This window comes from Leiobunum rupestre, chromosome 6, assembly GCF_980474605.1.
Source record: "Leiobunum rupestre chromosome 6, qqLeiRupe1.1.hap1, whole genome shotgun sequence".
Classification (NCBI taxonomy): domain Eukaryota; kingdom Metazoa; phylum Arthropoda; class Arachnida; order Opiliones; family Sclerosomatidae; genus Leiobunum; species Leiobunum rupestre.
Window position 1 is genome coordinate 50514617 of NC_143389.1, and position 16544 is coordinate 50531160.

Genomic DNA, 16544 nt, shown 5'->3' on the forward strand with positions numbered 1-16544 from the left:
TAGTTGAAGAAAAAGCGGAAAATAATTTTTCATTACTGTAGTCGCGAATATTAAAACTATAAAAGTGTAAGTACATGTACAGACACCGAGGAACATAGCCATAGGATGCCCCTCTTACATGTACCTGGAAGGACGTATAGTCGTATACTAGTGCTTCGCTAAGTTCCAGCGTTGCCAACCGTACTATAATTATAGTACATTTCGATAATTATACCTTTCGAATTTTTCCGTACTACAATTTCAATCGCGTACTATATAGTACGCTTTTTGCGATAATTGTATTATAGTTTTACTATATTTCCGATATTTGTGCGATAATTTAAGAAATATTAGAAAGTTCCTTTTTGTTTACATAAGAACGGCGTTTCCAGTTTCTTAAGTAGGCTAAGAATTGAAATATTATACTCGGAGTGTTTGGTTTGTTCTCGAAAATACGGCTGACTTGACTAATCAAGCGTGTTGTAGCCTAACGAAAACGAAATATGTTAGTAACGGCCAACTATGATAAAGTGCTACCATGGTATAGCGAGTAATCAAAGCTGGCCGTACTTTTGTACTATAATTTTCTAGAAAATTCGATAATTTTTGGGCTTCGATACTATAATTTCAGTTTTGGGACCTAGCAACGCTGCTAAGTTCGCTGTTTCCCTCTTGTCATTCTTCACCATCCATATTTTATTTTGTTAATCGATTTAAATGACATGTAAGAAGTTCCAGGTGTTATTTTACTAGAAAGTGTCTTGTCTTTACTGACTTGAGGAATGACAAGATAAAAGCACATTAGTTACCTTTAATTTATTGTCCTGCCTGGTCTTCAAAGCTCCAACCACGCATACAAAATCTAGGCTAAAATTATTCTACAAAATTGAATGTGGATTGTGGAGCAATATTTTCTCAAATCTGGTTTTTATTCAAAGCAACAACTACAATATAATACAATTAATCATGCCTTCCAAGTTATTACGCGGGAATAAATTTTATTAGATTTTAATTTTCTAATACAAACTTGTGTCGAAAGGCTATCTAATGAATTTTTGGAGGGGGAAGTAAGGGTTTTGATTCTGCATGGTAACAGTATAAAAGATGCTAATCCTATACTTGACCTATTTGGTAAGATTTTATACCTAATGAGACCAAAATCAGCAGTAGTACTCCGTAACTTTAGCCATGGCCGCCATTGTGGGCGATAATTTTTTTAATGAATAGGAAAAAGCATGGGTGACGTAGCACGGCCATAATTCTATTGAGGGACCTTATATGGCACTGAAAAGTTGATGACAATACCTGCTTTTCATATGAATAGTTGTGATATGCTTTTTGTTTGCTATAAACAGTCTGTAGTTATCCTAATAGTTTTTAAAAGAAGGCAATTTTACATAAGGGATATACAAAAAAAATAAGAAGATAGAATGAATGGAGAGATATGAATAATAACCATAACTGTTACTAAAATAGTCGAGAGACAACACTCAAAAATACTACGCTGGGGAAGAACCCGATTGAGAAAGTTAAGGTTTAAACTATAAATTCATGTATTTTATTTGGTTACTTTGGTAAATAAATACACTGACTCAAAAAAAAAACAAGTAGGGGAGCTTTTCACTAGCAACTGATGGGTTAATGCCTCAAAGCGATACAACATGGAAACTTGAGGCTTAAAAAAAAACAATCCTAAGACAGACTAGTGTAATAGATGATATTTAAATCTAATACAAAAATCTAGTATAAAAATCATGGAGGTTCAATAAATTTTCGGTTCTGTTGACCTTTCCATTAAATTGGAAGACAATATTGGCACACTCAATGGTAAAAAAAACATAAGAATAAAGCCCTCTTTTAGTGAGTTTTAGTTTGAAAGAATACTTTATCTTTCCTAAACAAAATTGTAATTTTTTAATGAACTTGACGGTTTCTATACCTTTTAGATCTGACCTATTATAGGCTTTTAGGTAAAATTCAAAAGGATACTCCAGTTGAGGTGTTACGCGTACTCTTTAAATACCAAATTTTCCTCCAACTAGATATTGACATTTTCCCTTTTAGGCCTGAAAATGTTTATTTCCTCATTGTCTCTATTCTACCAATTGTTTAGTATATAATGTAGTTACTGTAGAAATTGATGCGAAACTGCTCAATTTATTCAAGTACTTAAATAGGTTTTTGATCTTTAACTTTGGCAGTCGCGGTAATACGCCGACCTTTGGTTTATTAGATCCAAATGAACCATCATTTCGTTATTTAGCTTTTTGAGTATTTCAGAGTAATCAATCAAAAGCCTTTCATTCTCGTCAAACTCGTCTTCCATTTCTATTTAAGAAATTTAGGTATGATTATGACCTCGTAGAAGTTGTAACAAGTAGTATTTAATAGGCCTACCTCTGAGCTCTGAAAATTTGCTGTTTGCTTCTTGAGCTAGATTTCGAGCTCTTTCTCTCAGATTTTCAGCTCTCTGTTTAGCTTGGCCACTGACACTCGTCTTTTTATCCAAGTCACCTAGTGCTTTCTTATACTTCTCTTCTAAATCTTTAGCTCCCTATAATTTTCAATGAATTTATTTTCACTCAGAATTCAGTTTGTTCTTACTATTGTACGCGCACATTATGTATGAATAATAATTGTTTATATATTCTTTCATGCAGTAACATTTAAATGTAGTTGTACTTTGCTGGCTTCTTGGGATAATTTTTCAGCACCAGTTGATTCAATACCAGCTTTTTCGGCGTCAAATTCGTTTTGTTTAAATTTTTTCTTTAGTTCTCCTAGGCGGTTTTGGAGGTCTCTGACATCATCCAGAGATCGATTTGAAAGTCCTTGAGCATTTTGCGTTTCTTCATCAATCTACGAAGCGACATTTCATTAATGAATTAACTAACAATGTTAAAGTGACCGTTACTTACATCCGCCAAAATCTCTTCAGCAGCTTCAGTATCTCGCTTTGCTGCAGCTATTGCTTTCTGTGCCCCTTCTTGAGCTTTCCTGGCTTCTTCTAAAGCATCCTTAACCTTTTTAGCCGTGTTCAATATGTCATCCGCACTTTCTCTGTAATATTGTAATTCGGTAATATGTGCTTAATAGTTTGAATGAGTCATTCAGTTTGGCATACTTGGCCTTATCAGCTCTCTTTTTCAAACTGTTGGTCAAGTCAAGATTAGCTTTTGTGTCTCTCAAAATTTTATCAATATCAGTTAGTGTGGCGATAGTATCATTTATATCTTTGGCTAATTTTACTATTTCTTCTGGTTTGAGAGAAATTTCCAGTTCCAAACACTGAAGCAAACAAAATCAGTTGTATGATATGTGAGTGGTATTAGTTTTTAGAAAGGTTGAGCGGATTTATACCTTATTAGCAGTATCTCTTATTTCGGCTGGTCTGGCACCTTCTTCCTTGAGGAAATTTTCTATAAGTTGAACAAGTTCTTCAATATCACCAGAGGCATCCTCTGATTTGTTTTTGGCCAGTTTTGCCCGTTCATAAGCGGCTTTTGCTTCGTCCAAAGCATTTTGTGCCTCTCTCCTGACTTCGGTTAGCTACAGATGATTAACTTTAATTAGACAAGTTTGTATAATTAACAATTGGTGCGTTGGTTACGTTGTTAAGCAATTCTTTGGCAGTCTTTTCTTTCCCAGTTAAAATTTTTCCAGCTTTTTCTGCCAAGTCCTTGGCATTGTCAGCTTTATTAACAGCTCCATCGTTGCAACTTATTCCTCCACACATATCACATCCAGCCCCACCGCATAGAGAGTCACAAGTATCAACTGTACCGTAGCCGTCACAAACCTATTTAAAATTTAATTCGTATTACCATCTCCATTTTCCCGTTTTTGGAAATTTGCTTCTGTACCAGTTTATTTATATTCGGAACTTGATCCTCCAAGTCTTTTATTTCTTTCGCAATTTTATTAAGAGCGTCTTCATTTGCACTTAAGGTTTTATTATAGGCACCTGTAGCGTTACTTAGTAAACTTTCAGTTTTTCTTCTTTTCCTCTCTGACTGAGTCAAATCATCTTTTGTTTGAAAAATTCTGTTGTCTGCGCCTCTCGATCTTTTTTGCGCATCTTTAGTAATGTTCAGTGCACCTGCGATTGAATTTCCAAAATTAACACATCAGGAATGTCAAATAGATGTTACTGTCAACATATGGAAATGGTACTAACCTTCAATATTTGCCTCTTGTAAAGCTATGGCTTTATCTTTCAGAGTTTTGGCACCATTTTCTAACTCTGCAGCTTGATTCTTTAATTTGGCAAGTGTCAGGTTTGCGTAAATAATTCTTTGAGTGGTGTTTTCAACTTCATTTTCAACTCCTGTTAATTTTACTTCAGTTTTGTTCAACTCTTGCCTATAAAGGGGTTATTTCCGATAATCGTATTAACATTGTAGACAATTTATATTACTAACCTTATTTGATCTATTAATTTTTGAAGGTTGTCAATATCAGCGCTTGTTACATTTGTACTGTTTAAAATATCTCTGACTTCCTTAAGCTTTTCCTCCATCTCCATAAAATTTTGAGTAAAGACACCAGTAACACCAGTTTGTTTGATAGTTCTAGCTCGTTCCAGTAGATCAATTGTTTGTTCTGTTTAATTAATATTGTATTAACACATTTGTCTCGGTACCTTTCAAACTATTTCAGAGGGGTTTTAAAGGTTAGTGTGTTTCTATAACTTACTCCAATGTTTGGTAAATGGAGCTAATCTCAACATTGCCGCATTTAAAAAAAGCACTCAACAGTTTAACAATGCATAACATTATACAAAATTTTTTTTTTTCCAAATACCTTTAAGCCTCTGTATAATATAATCCCAATTATCAAAACATTCTCCGCAAGGATCGCAGTAAGGTGCCCTTCCAGTATAACCCCTGGCACATTGGTCACAACGATCACCAGAAATTCCCGGTTTGCAAATGCATGTTCCATTGTTCCTATGACATTGTTGAGTAGTTGAACCATTCAAATTGCAGTTGCAGGCTAAATAATACTCAAGTTACTGGCGTATCGAAAATTTAAACTTAAAATATAATCGTGCTAACGGTTGCATTGTATAGCTGGATTTCCCCAGAAATTAGCTTCACACTCATTACATTGTATTCCTCCGTGACCAGGTCTACAAGAACATTGACCATAGTACTATAATGAAAAAAATTTTGGTTCATTTTGAATCAGAGAATAAATTAATACATTTTTACCTCATTACACGTTGGACTGTAAGAACCCAGGGAATCACAATTACAAGCTTCACAACCTTCACCGCTTGCAATTTTCCAATGGTTATCAGCACAACGATCGCAGGAATGCCCCACAACATTGGGTAAGCATGGACATTGTCCTCTTACTTTATCACAGTATCCACCATTTGGATTAGTTCCCAGTGGGTTACATACGCATTCTTTAAAATGAAATAAGAGTTATTCTTTGGTTGATATCTGCCTGCTATTTATGAGACACAATTATTACCTAAACACTGCTGTTGAGTTGCATCACCATAAAAATTATCTTTACATCTCTCACAGTAAAAGCCCTCGGTATTGTACAGACATTTTAGGCATTCCCCAGTTCGAGAGTCGCAGTTACCAGAATCTGTTTCATCCATGTTGTTATTGCAATTACATTTCTTACATTCTCCACCTGGAACTGTTGGGTCTCCAAAAAAGTTGGGAGCACATTGGCCGCACCTTTCACCTTGACGAGCATTGTGGGTTTTTTTTTTAATTTAACGCAACAAAGGTTGTAAGAGTAATAATAGTTTATACCCGTGTAGCCTGGATCGCATAGACAAATAACATTTTGACTGCGGGGATCGAGTTCACAAGTTGAAGCATGACTTGGTCCACTTTCAACCGTTCCCGGGCAAGGGCATGGTCTACAAGAAATATCCTTTCCAATTCTTGGGTCACCATAAAATCCCGTTTCACATCTATTCCCCCCCGAAAAATGTGCATCAAGGTCATTTATTTAAGCAGTGTACACAGAGTTGCCACGTACCTGTCACATTTTTGCTCTGCTGTGAAATCTCGACAATCAATACAATACCCAGTTCTCGAATCGCAAGTATCAGCGTGACCATTACAGTCACATCTTTGACAATTTGGGTAATTCCAATAACCAGGCTGACATTCATCACACTGACGTCCATATGTATTTGGCCTACATTTACACTGTCCAGTTTGGGAATGACCGCCGCAAAAGTTGTCCAGAGAACCCACACTATTACAGTCACAAGCTGGTGATTTGAAGTGCGGGCATTAAAAACAACCAAGTCCAATGACAATGATTAATAATACATACGCTTGCACCCAGTAGGACCAAATCCATAGGTTCCAGGGGCGCATCTATCACACCTCCTACCAACTACATTGGGTTTGCAGGTACATTGTCCACCGAGAGTATCACAGGCTGTACTAACAGATCCAGTTGGGTCGCAGTAACACTCTTTTAAAATTCAAGGATGATGATTTACATATAAAGGGGGTCTCGGAAAGGGGGAAATAAAGAAATTTCTAACCATGGGCTTGTCCATAGACGTAAAAACCTATGCTGTACAAGTACTTTTTGCAAGCATCTGGAGGTGCTGGCCTAATTACGGTATAATAAGCTTGTCCACATTGGAAACGTTCGTACTCTTGCCGATGATGTTCATTGAGGGGTGTTCCTTGGAAGAAGGGAATGCCATCGGTGCGCGGAATTAGGGCAATCTGTTGTAAAGCGCGCATCTTTATTAATGAATCTGTATTCGTTTTTAGAGGAGATGATTTATTGGTCCTTTACCGAATCAATAAGAATGGAGGCTGAAGGTGTGTCCATCTGAGAGTCATACTGCTTAAATTCAATTCTTATTTTGTAGTTTTTTCCTTCTTCCAAACAAGCGGGGGGGAATACTACAGTGTATCTTTCTCCTGCAATGAATGATATTTAATGCATGCTACAGGTCAGAGTGTAATTACCACAATAACTTACCAGATGGTAAAACAACTCTTTTTCTATCATCTTGGGGAATGGTATTAGCGCAAGGACCATCAGGGTCAATAGGGCCTGGTCGTTCTATAGTAATAGTACCTTTTTCCCATTGTCCTGGCAGCTAGAGATTTAGGAATAGAGTGGCATGTGGCATTAGAATTAAAGGTTTGTCCACCCCCCCCCCCCTTGGGTGCAAAAAAAGGCGCATAGCTAAATCCTACATTCAATCTTTCATAGTGTTCATTTAGTAATGCAGTGTCAAAAGTAGCTTGAATAATTTTACCATTATATATATACCACATCTGAGCAGCAGCGTGTAAAGTTTCAAAAGGGGTGATTTTAAGCCATCAGATTATGAAAATATTAAATTTCGCTTACTTGAGGTTCATAACGAATTACAACGTCGTATTCCATTGACCTAGGAACGTCTGTTATATCAAATTCTAGATAAGAATTCTCAAAAACTCTCATGAATCCTAAACCAGTCCAAGTAGAGTCTCTGTTTGGGTATGGTTCCCTTACTAGTACTTGACAATCCTGGTAATGGTAAAAAGTTTAACACCCCAAATGGAAAAACATTAAATAAAGGTATCGTACTGGGCTTCCTCTGGCCAGTTCTGCCTCATAGACCATGTAGTCCAAATCAGCTGAGAAAAACATTTTTTCCGGTTGGTCACATCTTCTCCCATATATATTAGGTCTACAACGGCATCTTCCTGTTATAACGTCACAGTTGTTATCCAAGGAACCACCAGGGTCACAATCACAAGGCTTACACCCATCATCATCGGCACTTAGCCCCCAGTATTCTGGCTAATGGTTATTTAAGGACATGATTCAGGTACCTCTGTAAATTTTGGAGCATTAAAGGATTACCATACCAAGCACTGGTTGCAGTCTCTTCCAATTACGTTTCTCTTGCACAAACACTCGCCCGTATAGGCATTACATCCCTGAGTAGTGACAGTACCAAGAAGATTGCACGTACAAGCTTTAACATTTATATAAAAAAATGAAAATTACTCGGTGCACCGGTAGCTATAAATTTTAGCAAATGTAAACATACGAATGCAACCCTCTGGGTGGTTTTCTTCAAATTTCCAAAAACCATTTTTACATCTATCGCAGCGTCGTCCGTCTACATTTCTTTTACAGTGGCAGGTGCCCGCAATTTTTTTATTGTATTCATCGGTTTTTGAGTCACAAAGACCATCATCTAGTGAACCCCTCGAGTCACAATCGCACTCTATTCAAATTTCAAAGCAAAATTTACTCAACACACATTTTATAAAAGATCGACACAACCCTGTTAAACACTGTCCATTAAAAACTGTTAAGCGATAAAGTGGAAATTGCAATTTCACCAAACCAGAGTGAAAGTGCATTTTCCACTAAATGGAAAATTATAAGCAGAAAAATAAGCATTAGTTTGTGTTATAGAATTTTACGCTGGCAAAAATTAGGATCTCGAGTATCTCGGCCAGGGTCTTCGTAGTAGAAGGGCTGGCACTGGTCACAATTTTTTCCAGTTGTATGGTGCTTACAGCTCAAGCAAACACCACCACTGATTCTTCCTGACATTTCCCAAATGGTTTGATTAAATTCACATTCTGTTGCGTGATTATGGCATTCGCACACTAAAGAAATGGACATTAATAATATTTAGACTAAGTTGTTGTACCATGATATACTTTTGCAAGCATTTTGTTGCTTTAACATGGCGGGCCTCCACGGTTGATCTTGGTAGAAAGGTTTACATTTATTGCAGTTTTTTCCTTCAGTGTTATGGGTACAGTCACATTTTCCATACACCTAACGCAATTTAAAACGTTATTTGAGTTGAGTAAAACCTCAGCGTTGATTTAATTACCATGTCAGGTCGGTTGATTTGATTTAACTCTGGATCAGCTATGCAGCGAGTTGCATGACCGTGACATAAACAATTTCCTCTGACAGTCATTTCATTAATCGCATAGTAATATTTCTCTTTAATTTCTTCACGCGAGTCCAGGAGATTATCTCCGAATGTATGAAGTTTTGTTAAATTTATTCTCAGATTGGTAATAGCGAGGGTGTCTAATACTTCATCACTGTATGGATTTGCAAAGAAAGAACGAGGTGGCAAAGCTTTAAAAATAACCTAAGAGAAAATTATTAAACCAATGTTTAAGTTTTTAATTTTTCTCAGTTTTCATTTACCTCTCCACCCGAAGAGGGTTCGACACCGGAATAAGATGAGTCACAAACGACTTCATCTAGTCTTGTACGCGGTTTAACTGGTACGCCAGGGAATGATTCTTCACAATTATAAGCAAGATACTGATAAACCTTGGTTGAAAAAAAAAAGTGTATTAGCCACACTATAGTATTTGAGATATTAATCACAACCGTACATGCCACGTTTGTCCAAAATCTTTTGATCTCTCAATTAACATGGCTGCTGGTCTAAATGTTTTAAATTGTATTATCAGATGAGTAAAATAAAATAGCGCTTCCAGATCTAATCTAATGGAAACTTGTTCAACGCCATTTTCAGATTGCCACCATGAGGAATGCTTTTTCTTCTTTTTCCCAATTCTAGATTTGATGTAAAAATTTTGTTAAATAAAGAATCTTTGCAAAAACAACAATGTCAACTATAGCGCAACCTGTATGCAACTTTTTCAATGCCATGATAAATGTTGTCCTTGTTCCTTTCTGTAGTAGAGCTATTGCAGTAAAAGCATTTCTTTTTTTCTTGCAAGTGACTAACGATACAGAATCTTTCCAATTTCTTTAATCCACAAGTTGATGTGGCAGATAATCGGTGCTCTCTACCAATTAAAAGATTTCCCACACCAGGATAGCACGTATACTCGTCACAAAGACCAGCAGAGTGGTTTCCTTTCAAATTAGTAAGATTCATTAAAAATATTGTTATTCGTGTTTGGGGGTGGTGGTTTTTTATTTTGGAAAAAGTGTTTTCATTTTATTTGTTATAATTTATAATTTTCCCGTGTTATGTAAAAGTTAAGCCCTTGGATGGGTAATGGGTTTATATAATATTCAAGGTTCAGATAAATATTTTATATTTAAAAGAAATTTTCTATAAATTTACTGTTTATAAAACGGATAATTCTATTAATAGGAATTTGGTCTATAAAATCTATATTTCTTTAAATAGTAGGCCAAAACTATTCGCTCGCTTTGGGACGAAAAGAATACACCTTTTACCCCAAACTACCAACTTTTTCCATACAATAACAGCCAAACTGTATTTTGAAGTTGCTCGCTATTTCTAAAAAAATTACTCCAAAACTAGCGAATAGTGTTCGCCAAGTATTTTAAATTTATTTTAAATATTATAATATTTGGTCTATAAATTCGATAATTCTATAAATAGGATTTCGCCTTTCAAATATTATTTGGTATATAAAATCGATATTTCTATAAATAGGATTTCGGTTTCTAAAACGTTTATTTTTTTTATCCCGATAGCCATTATTGCCGTTATTTTAGGACGATTTGGCTCAGATACCAATAACGTCTGAAGAAATTTGGTGATATATTTCGACGAGCGCGTGCGCCAACTCATTTTGCCAAACATTTAAAAACTAGAAAAAAATGCTATACAAGGGCATTGAAAATATTGCAGGGGCGGGGTTATCGATTAGTTGTTTAAATAGGTGGTGGCTTTACGAAACGTATTCTCCGGTAAGTAATAGCGCGTATATAACGAGTGCAATAATACATAAAAGTAATGCAGTTCTCAAATTTTGTAATTAGGGCCAACAATAATTAATTTTTTGTTAGTTTTCGGGTGTGATATTTGCTGTCTTGTTTTTTTATTGACATCTAAAAGACAGTTTGGGGGGGGGGCATGTTAGGATAAAATTCGTCGGTTACATGTACGGAGACGCGGCAGCGAGATGAGATAATGTTCCGAGACCAAAAAGATGGGGATTATTGTATGTCATTATCTATTTTTTGTCTCGCGTAGGTGTTGGCGCCGTTAGGAAGTAAAAACCAGACAGTTTCGGAGCGTCAATTATGGCTGGACCCCATCCGTACGCAATAAGGGCGGAGATGACTCACGAGTCATGACTGACTTTTAACCGAGCCAAGGAAATTCCGGAGGCGCAAGGGATGAGGGCCTGATCCAGTGGGGTGAATATATCTTTTTCTTTTCGTCCCCCCCCCCCCCTGTAAATTATACAACACACTTTTGGCAAAGTCCTTGCTCATCTTATCTAGGCTAAACAAAAACAATTTTACACTACATGTGTAAGGAACTAAAGCGTAAGATGAATACAATCATACCTACCTAATTTTATCTGTCAGGAAAAACAAATTAATCGTGATACCGTAAAAGTGTTACGAGTTACAACTACCGGGGTTATTTAGCGATAATAAAGTTTCGAACCAAATGAGCGGACGGAGGAAAAGAGGCGCGTGTTCCACCGAATTTTCCAGTTACGCATTCGTCCTTCCTCATCCGAAACACTTGGTCCAGTTGTTAAAACTACTCTTAATTTTACACCTCCACCTTTTATGTCAAGACCGTTGTTATTTCATCTACTTGTAAATGGGTAAACGGCACATACCACCGACGCCGGGTCTTTTACCCGATTCTTCCACCGGGACGCTGCCCTTCTCCTCTCTTTGGTCGTATTTCCATCCGCGTCCTCCAGTAGCGACGCCGCCGCCCCCCCAGCGAGTTTCGTTGTGAGAGCGGGAAACGAAAGTATTGTAGTCGTTACCCCCGGAGCCCCTTTGGCTATAGATTTCCGTCGAAGTACGATTGTACCGCGATTCGGTTCTAGTGACCGAACCTCCGGAAATGGCATGTCCTCTGCCTGATTCGGGAATCGACTCGTTGCGACTCGTGAAAGACCATTTAGTAACGGGGGGTGATTCGGTTGATGATTTACTCGTTGGCGTTCGACCGCCCCATTGTCTGCTTTCCAAGTAATATCGATAATCTTGGTCCACTGAGCCTGCGGATGACCCTGTGGAGGACCATCGCGTGTCGGATTCCCTTCCTTTGGTCTGACCAGTACTTTCTACCCCGTAATCCGTTCTAGTAGACCATTGTCTTCTCTCACCGGAAACGCGGTCTTTTTCCCGTCCTCTGGCTGCTGATCCAGTTTGTACTGTGGAAAGATCCGTCCCGGACGACCATCCTCCCTTGGCCTCGTCCCCCTTGCTTTCGCTCGAGGAACCACCTCCGCGGGTTTCGTAGCTAAAGGAGGTGGCATGTCCTCCGACCGCCGCCGCCCCGGAAGACGAATCGGTTCCACCGGACCACTGGCCTCTCACCCCTCCAGCGGTATCTGACCAAGATGTACCGCCTCTGTCATGATTTCTGGTCCTTTTCCATTCCCGTAAGTCTTTTTCGACGCTACTTGAGTCGAATTTTTTCGAGTTAGAGTCGTCCGTACCCGTCTTGGTAGCCTCTTTAGTTACGGTACCGCTCGACCAAGTTCGACTTTCGCGCCATCTGTTTTCGTTGGCCAAAGTTACGATGGTACCCGTTGAAACCGGACCTCGATTGCTCTCGTCTTCTACGTCAACCGAGCTCCCCCTCCTACCAGAAGAGGAAAATCCCTTCGTTCCCCTATCGCCTTTTCGGTCACCGCCGCTAATAAAAGTTCTATCGATGTTATTTGAGCCGTATCCGAAACGGGACTCTGTCAGGGTGCCTTCGTAATCTTCCGCCGTAGTAATAGGGGTCTCGATAGCCGAGATGGATCTATTGACCGTCGTTTCGCGGGCGCCGACGGGCAGTAAACGGTGGGAAAAGTTTTCTTCGATGCGAGTAACCGTCCGAGTGCCGTTGCCGACGTTCGTGGTAAAGAACGTGTCCGACGAATTGGTCGTCGTTCCGAACCTCCTTCTTTGGTATTCGCGCAATCTGGATACCAAATCGGAGAAACTTCTGGTGTCCTTGCCCGAATCGGAGGAAGAGAAACTGTCCCTTTGCCTTTCGGACGTGCTAATCTTGCTGGTCGTCCGTTCGTTTTTGACCACCGTTGTCCCGCTAGTCTTCGCGGACCCCCAATCGAAATGCTGGTGGCCCTTTTTCTTTCCGAAATAGGATTCTTGGCGAATCTGCGGTTCGTCTTTTGACAGTTTGCTATTGTCTTAGTTAAAGGGAAATAATTAATTTTGACATTTTACGGGATTCGGTTAAAACTTGAGGACGTTTGAAAAAGAAAATTGTATTGAAAAGCGTTGAGAAGGGAATTTTCAACAACCATCTTTTGTTTCACTCGAAATACGCCCAAGCCACGACTCCTAGAAGAATACTTGGGAGTTTTTTTAACTTGGCTCTTACACAACTAATTACGAAAGTTTATACTGCATATCTCTGGTATACGGCATAAAAATTAAACTTGTACCTACGCAGGTTCTAGTCAGTTTCCTTTTCCCGCCAAACCGCGTAAGCCCTCGTCACGAATCAAAAACAAAGGGGCGTGTTTCGTATGACATTTTTTAGCAGTATAAAAAGATGGATACTTTTATCCCCAAGAGATTTATATAAACTTTTGGTATTTTTACGTGAATTTGTTAAAAGGATGATTCTAGTATGATTTGGAACACGAGTGTTTTTGGTTCGGCTGCTTCCACGTGTATTTTCTTTAAATAAATTGCCGTAGCCTACGTGAAGGTTGAACTTGACAAAATACATATTAGTGTTTGAAAATTCGCGTGAATACTAAATTACCGCACGAAATTTTGTGAGTTTCGAATCCGCCGAGCATATAGATGTGATAATAATGTATGCCGTCTTCGTCGTCGCGGGAAGGGGTAAATTAATATTTGATAAGGTTTTTTCTTACCTCTGTCTCGGTCGTACTCCTGGATGTAGTCGTGCCCCCGGGATGTTTTCGGATATTTATATTTCTGAGCAGCGACTTCTGAGCGGAGAGCGTAAAAATAAAAACGCAAGATTGGATAGATCAGTATTCCAAGGACAAATTTAGGCAAAATTTTACTTGCTAGGAATGAGTGTAGTCATAAGTCTATAATATTTTACATAAGTTTTTCATTTTGCTGAATATTTTACTGCGAGTTAGTAACGGAGTTACGTCACCACAATAAGAAAATCTCCCCCTAGCGAGGCGCTGGCAAAGGCTACGTGTGACGCGTTAGCAAGGGACGCAACAAGGCGACAAAGCACGTAATTCAGTCTGTCTTGTGAAAAGCTCTCAGTAAAACCTTTGCATGTGAAGAATAAAAAGTGTCACACTTATGTAACAATATTATACACTTATGGTGTAGTGGAACAAGCGACGAATGGTAAAGTTGGCCTATTTAAAGGTTAGGGTAGGTTGGGTTGGGCTAGGAGAAGGTACATGTTACCCATTCCCATAAAGTAAACAAAGGCCAAATTTTTCGTTCCGGAAAAAAGTTGTCATAATTAGAACCTTGCATATGCGCGATGCGAGTTTTACGAACGACCCATGTCATTTTTATTTCCAAGGCGCGCGCGAGAAAGTGGCGTGGGCGTTTGAATTAGGCGATGATAAAAAATGCAGAGGGGCCTACGCACCAAAGAAAAAGTGTACGTGCGCGCCAATTTCTAGCCTCATATGGAAACGGAAGGGGAAATGTCGATTTCTAGGATGCCTGCTATCGTTCATTCTACATTAGTATCGCCTTTTTTTCTGGTGCTTGAGCGAAAAAATTTCGAACCTAAAAATGCTCGAAATTTTGGCGGCGGACACATGGGTCGCCATATTTATATTTTATCTTATACTACACTCTCTAGACTAAACAACAATGTTTCAGTTACGTGACTTGTTAGTCGTTTTACTGGCGAGCAACTATCCGAGCATTTTACCCCACCCACCCCTTGGTGCTGCTGTATGCTGATGCTTATCCACCTGTCAAATCAACTATTGGTAAAAAATCGTCCCGCATTTTTACTCTGATTATTAAGTAGTTGGTCGCTTGACTCGTGTTAAAACCGTAGAATTTTGCCAAAAAATTGCGTATCTGTTTAATGTCAAGGTTTTTCTGCCGAGATAAAGTGTTAGATTTTCTCCCCGAAATGTTGAACTCGGCCACATTTTTGTTTGGTTTTAACGCATCATTTTAAAACGATAATTAAATGGTAATATTAAATGATAAATCTATAATTAAATGGTAATATTAAATGATAAATCTATAATTAAATGGTAATATTAAATGATAAATCTATAATTAAATGGTAATATTAAATGATAAATCTATAATTGCGGTAATATTTAATTTGAAGCGCGGGGGAGAACATACCGATACCCGTTATTTTCGCTACTACGACATTCTCGACAAGGGGGGGGGGAGAAAATTAATAAAAGGAAAAAAATCTTACCCGAAAAAGGAACCGCCAAAAGGATTCCTAAGCAGACGATCGCGGTGAGCCCGAGCGCGGAATTACACCCCATAATCCGGCAGGCGGTGATAGGCCTAGGTTTCTCTCGCCGAGGATGAAAAGATGAGGAGCGCCAGGCGGAAAATCACTCTCTCCGTCGACCTTTGCTCGATAATCCGACCGGATTTCGCTGCTCGATTTAAATAATACTCGACTTGCAAATTGGCCGTCAATAGCGGTCACTAACACGGTCTCTGGTCCAACTAATCGAACACATTTGGGGCTTGAGAATGTAGGGCACGCGAAAGGGGGCCCTTCGGACGATCTTCTCGGCAACCTCCTCTCTCTCTCTCTCTATTTCTTGGGCGCGCGCCGTTGCGTGCGAGATCTATCCCCGAATAGACTCTCTCGGATGATTCTTTTCCGTTCGCAGCCGGTTGGAAGACGTCGGTCTCGCGGCGGGGAAACCAATTTTTCCGACCCCCCCTTCAGCAGAAAGCGGCGGCCCACCTCTGAGAAAAAAATAAGAGCAACGTAGTACCGCCAACTTTGATGCGCGTAATCAAAGTCGGCCGTGAACGGAGAGAGAGAGAGAGAGAGAGAGGAGGTCTGGAGAAAAGGAACGAGTAGAGCCCTCTTTAGTTTAGTTTCCGGCCGGACCCCTCTAGCTTTTTTGGCACAATCTCTTTCATTTTGTCCTGGTACCTTTGTTTATCTAAGGTTTATCTCCTCGCTGCTACAAACGCGCCTCGACCCCCACCCCCCCCCTATGGCGGAATCTTGGTACAGAGACCGAGCAGGGCGTGGTTTCGATCTCTGGGGTCAAATTCCCAAGTTTTCAGGGGTCGGGCTCCCATTTTGACAAGTGCGATGGACGGTCTCTCTCTTTAGATTTTTAGCCAAAAGCCGAAGAAGATTGATTATTTTACTAGATAAATATACGGTTTGGATATTTTACTCTGTTGGGAATTTATTATTTTTACACGCGGTCAGGCGTGTTTGCTACAAAAAAAGTGGGAAAAAAGTCTAAATTATAGGTCTGGCTATGATGGCGGCAGATGGCCATTCTTTACCTTTTTCGTAGAGTGATACAAATAATGAAACATTATGGAATCATTTATTATTTTAAGAACGGAGATTGGAAACTTTGGTGGATTAATTTTGAAATCACCATGAACAAATAAAGACCGTAATAAAATAGCATTTATTAATTTGTATCGATTTCCCTCGTTCAAACTATGTCTAA

At 39.0% G+C, this 16544-nt stretch overlaps 1 protein-coding gene across 6 annotated transcripts; it reads right to left on the reverse strand.

The window, feature by feature from the left end:
• Nucleotides 1–1514: 1514 nt before the first annotated feature.
• Nucleotides 1515–15726, reverse strand: LanB1 (laminin subunit beta-1). 6 transcript variants are annotated; one of them, XM_090178522.1, is made up of 34 exons: nt 15299–15723; nt 13782–13859; nt 9609–9843; nt 9354–9537; nt 9160–9288; nt 8831–9100; nt 8652–8772; nt 8409–8597; nt 8027–8206; nt 7842–7951; nt 7558–7773; nt 7339–7497; nt 7182–7262; nt 6961–7081; nt 6772–6899; nt 6509–6698; nt 6292–6435; nt 5989–6226; nt 5757–5920; nt 5461–5685; nt 5193–5392; nt 5037–5133; nt 4783–4974; nt 4675–4695; nt 4401–4581; nt 4157–4341; nt 3843–4078; nt 3590–3778; nt 3340–3528; nt 3104–3267; nt 2898–3039; nt 2662–2838; nt 2377–2533; nt 1515–2307 (listed from the first exon to the last, which is right to left on the reverse strand). In XM_090178522.1, the coding sequence occupies exons 1-34, from the start codon at nt 15369–15371 to the stop codon at nt 2168–2170; spliced, it is 5505 nt and encodes a 1834-aa protein (XP_090034648.1). In that variant the 5' UTR covers nt 15372–15723; the 3' UTR covers nt 1515–2167. The 6 variants fall into 6 exon arrangements, with proteins under 6 accessions (XP_090034648.1, XP_090034650.1, XP_090034645.1 ...); XM_090178524.1 differs by lacking the exons at nt 4675–4695; nt 7182–7262 and having other exon boundaries at nt 15299–15721; XM_090178519.1 differs by lacking the exons at nt 8409–8597; nt 8652–8772; nt 8831–9100; ... (1 more) ...; nt 9354–9537; nt 9609–9843 and adding an exon at nt 11544–13082 and having other exon boundaries at nt 13782–13856; nt 15299–15726.
• Nucleotides 15727–16544: the final 818 nt, after the last annotated feature.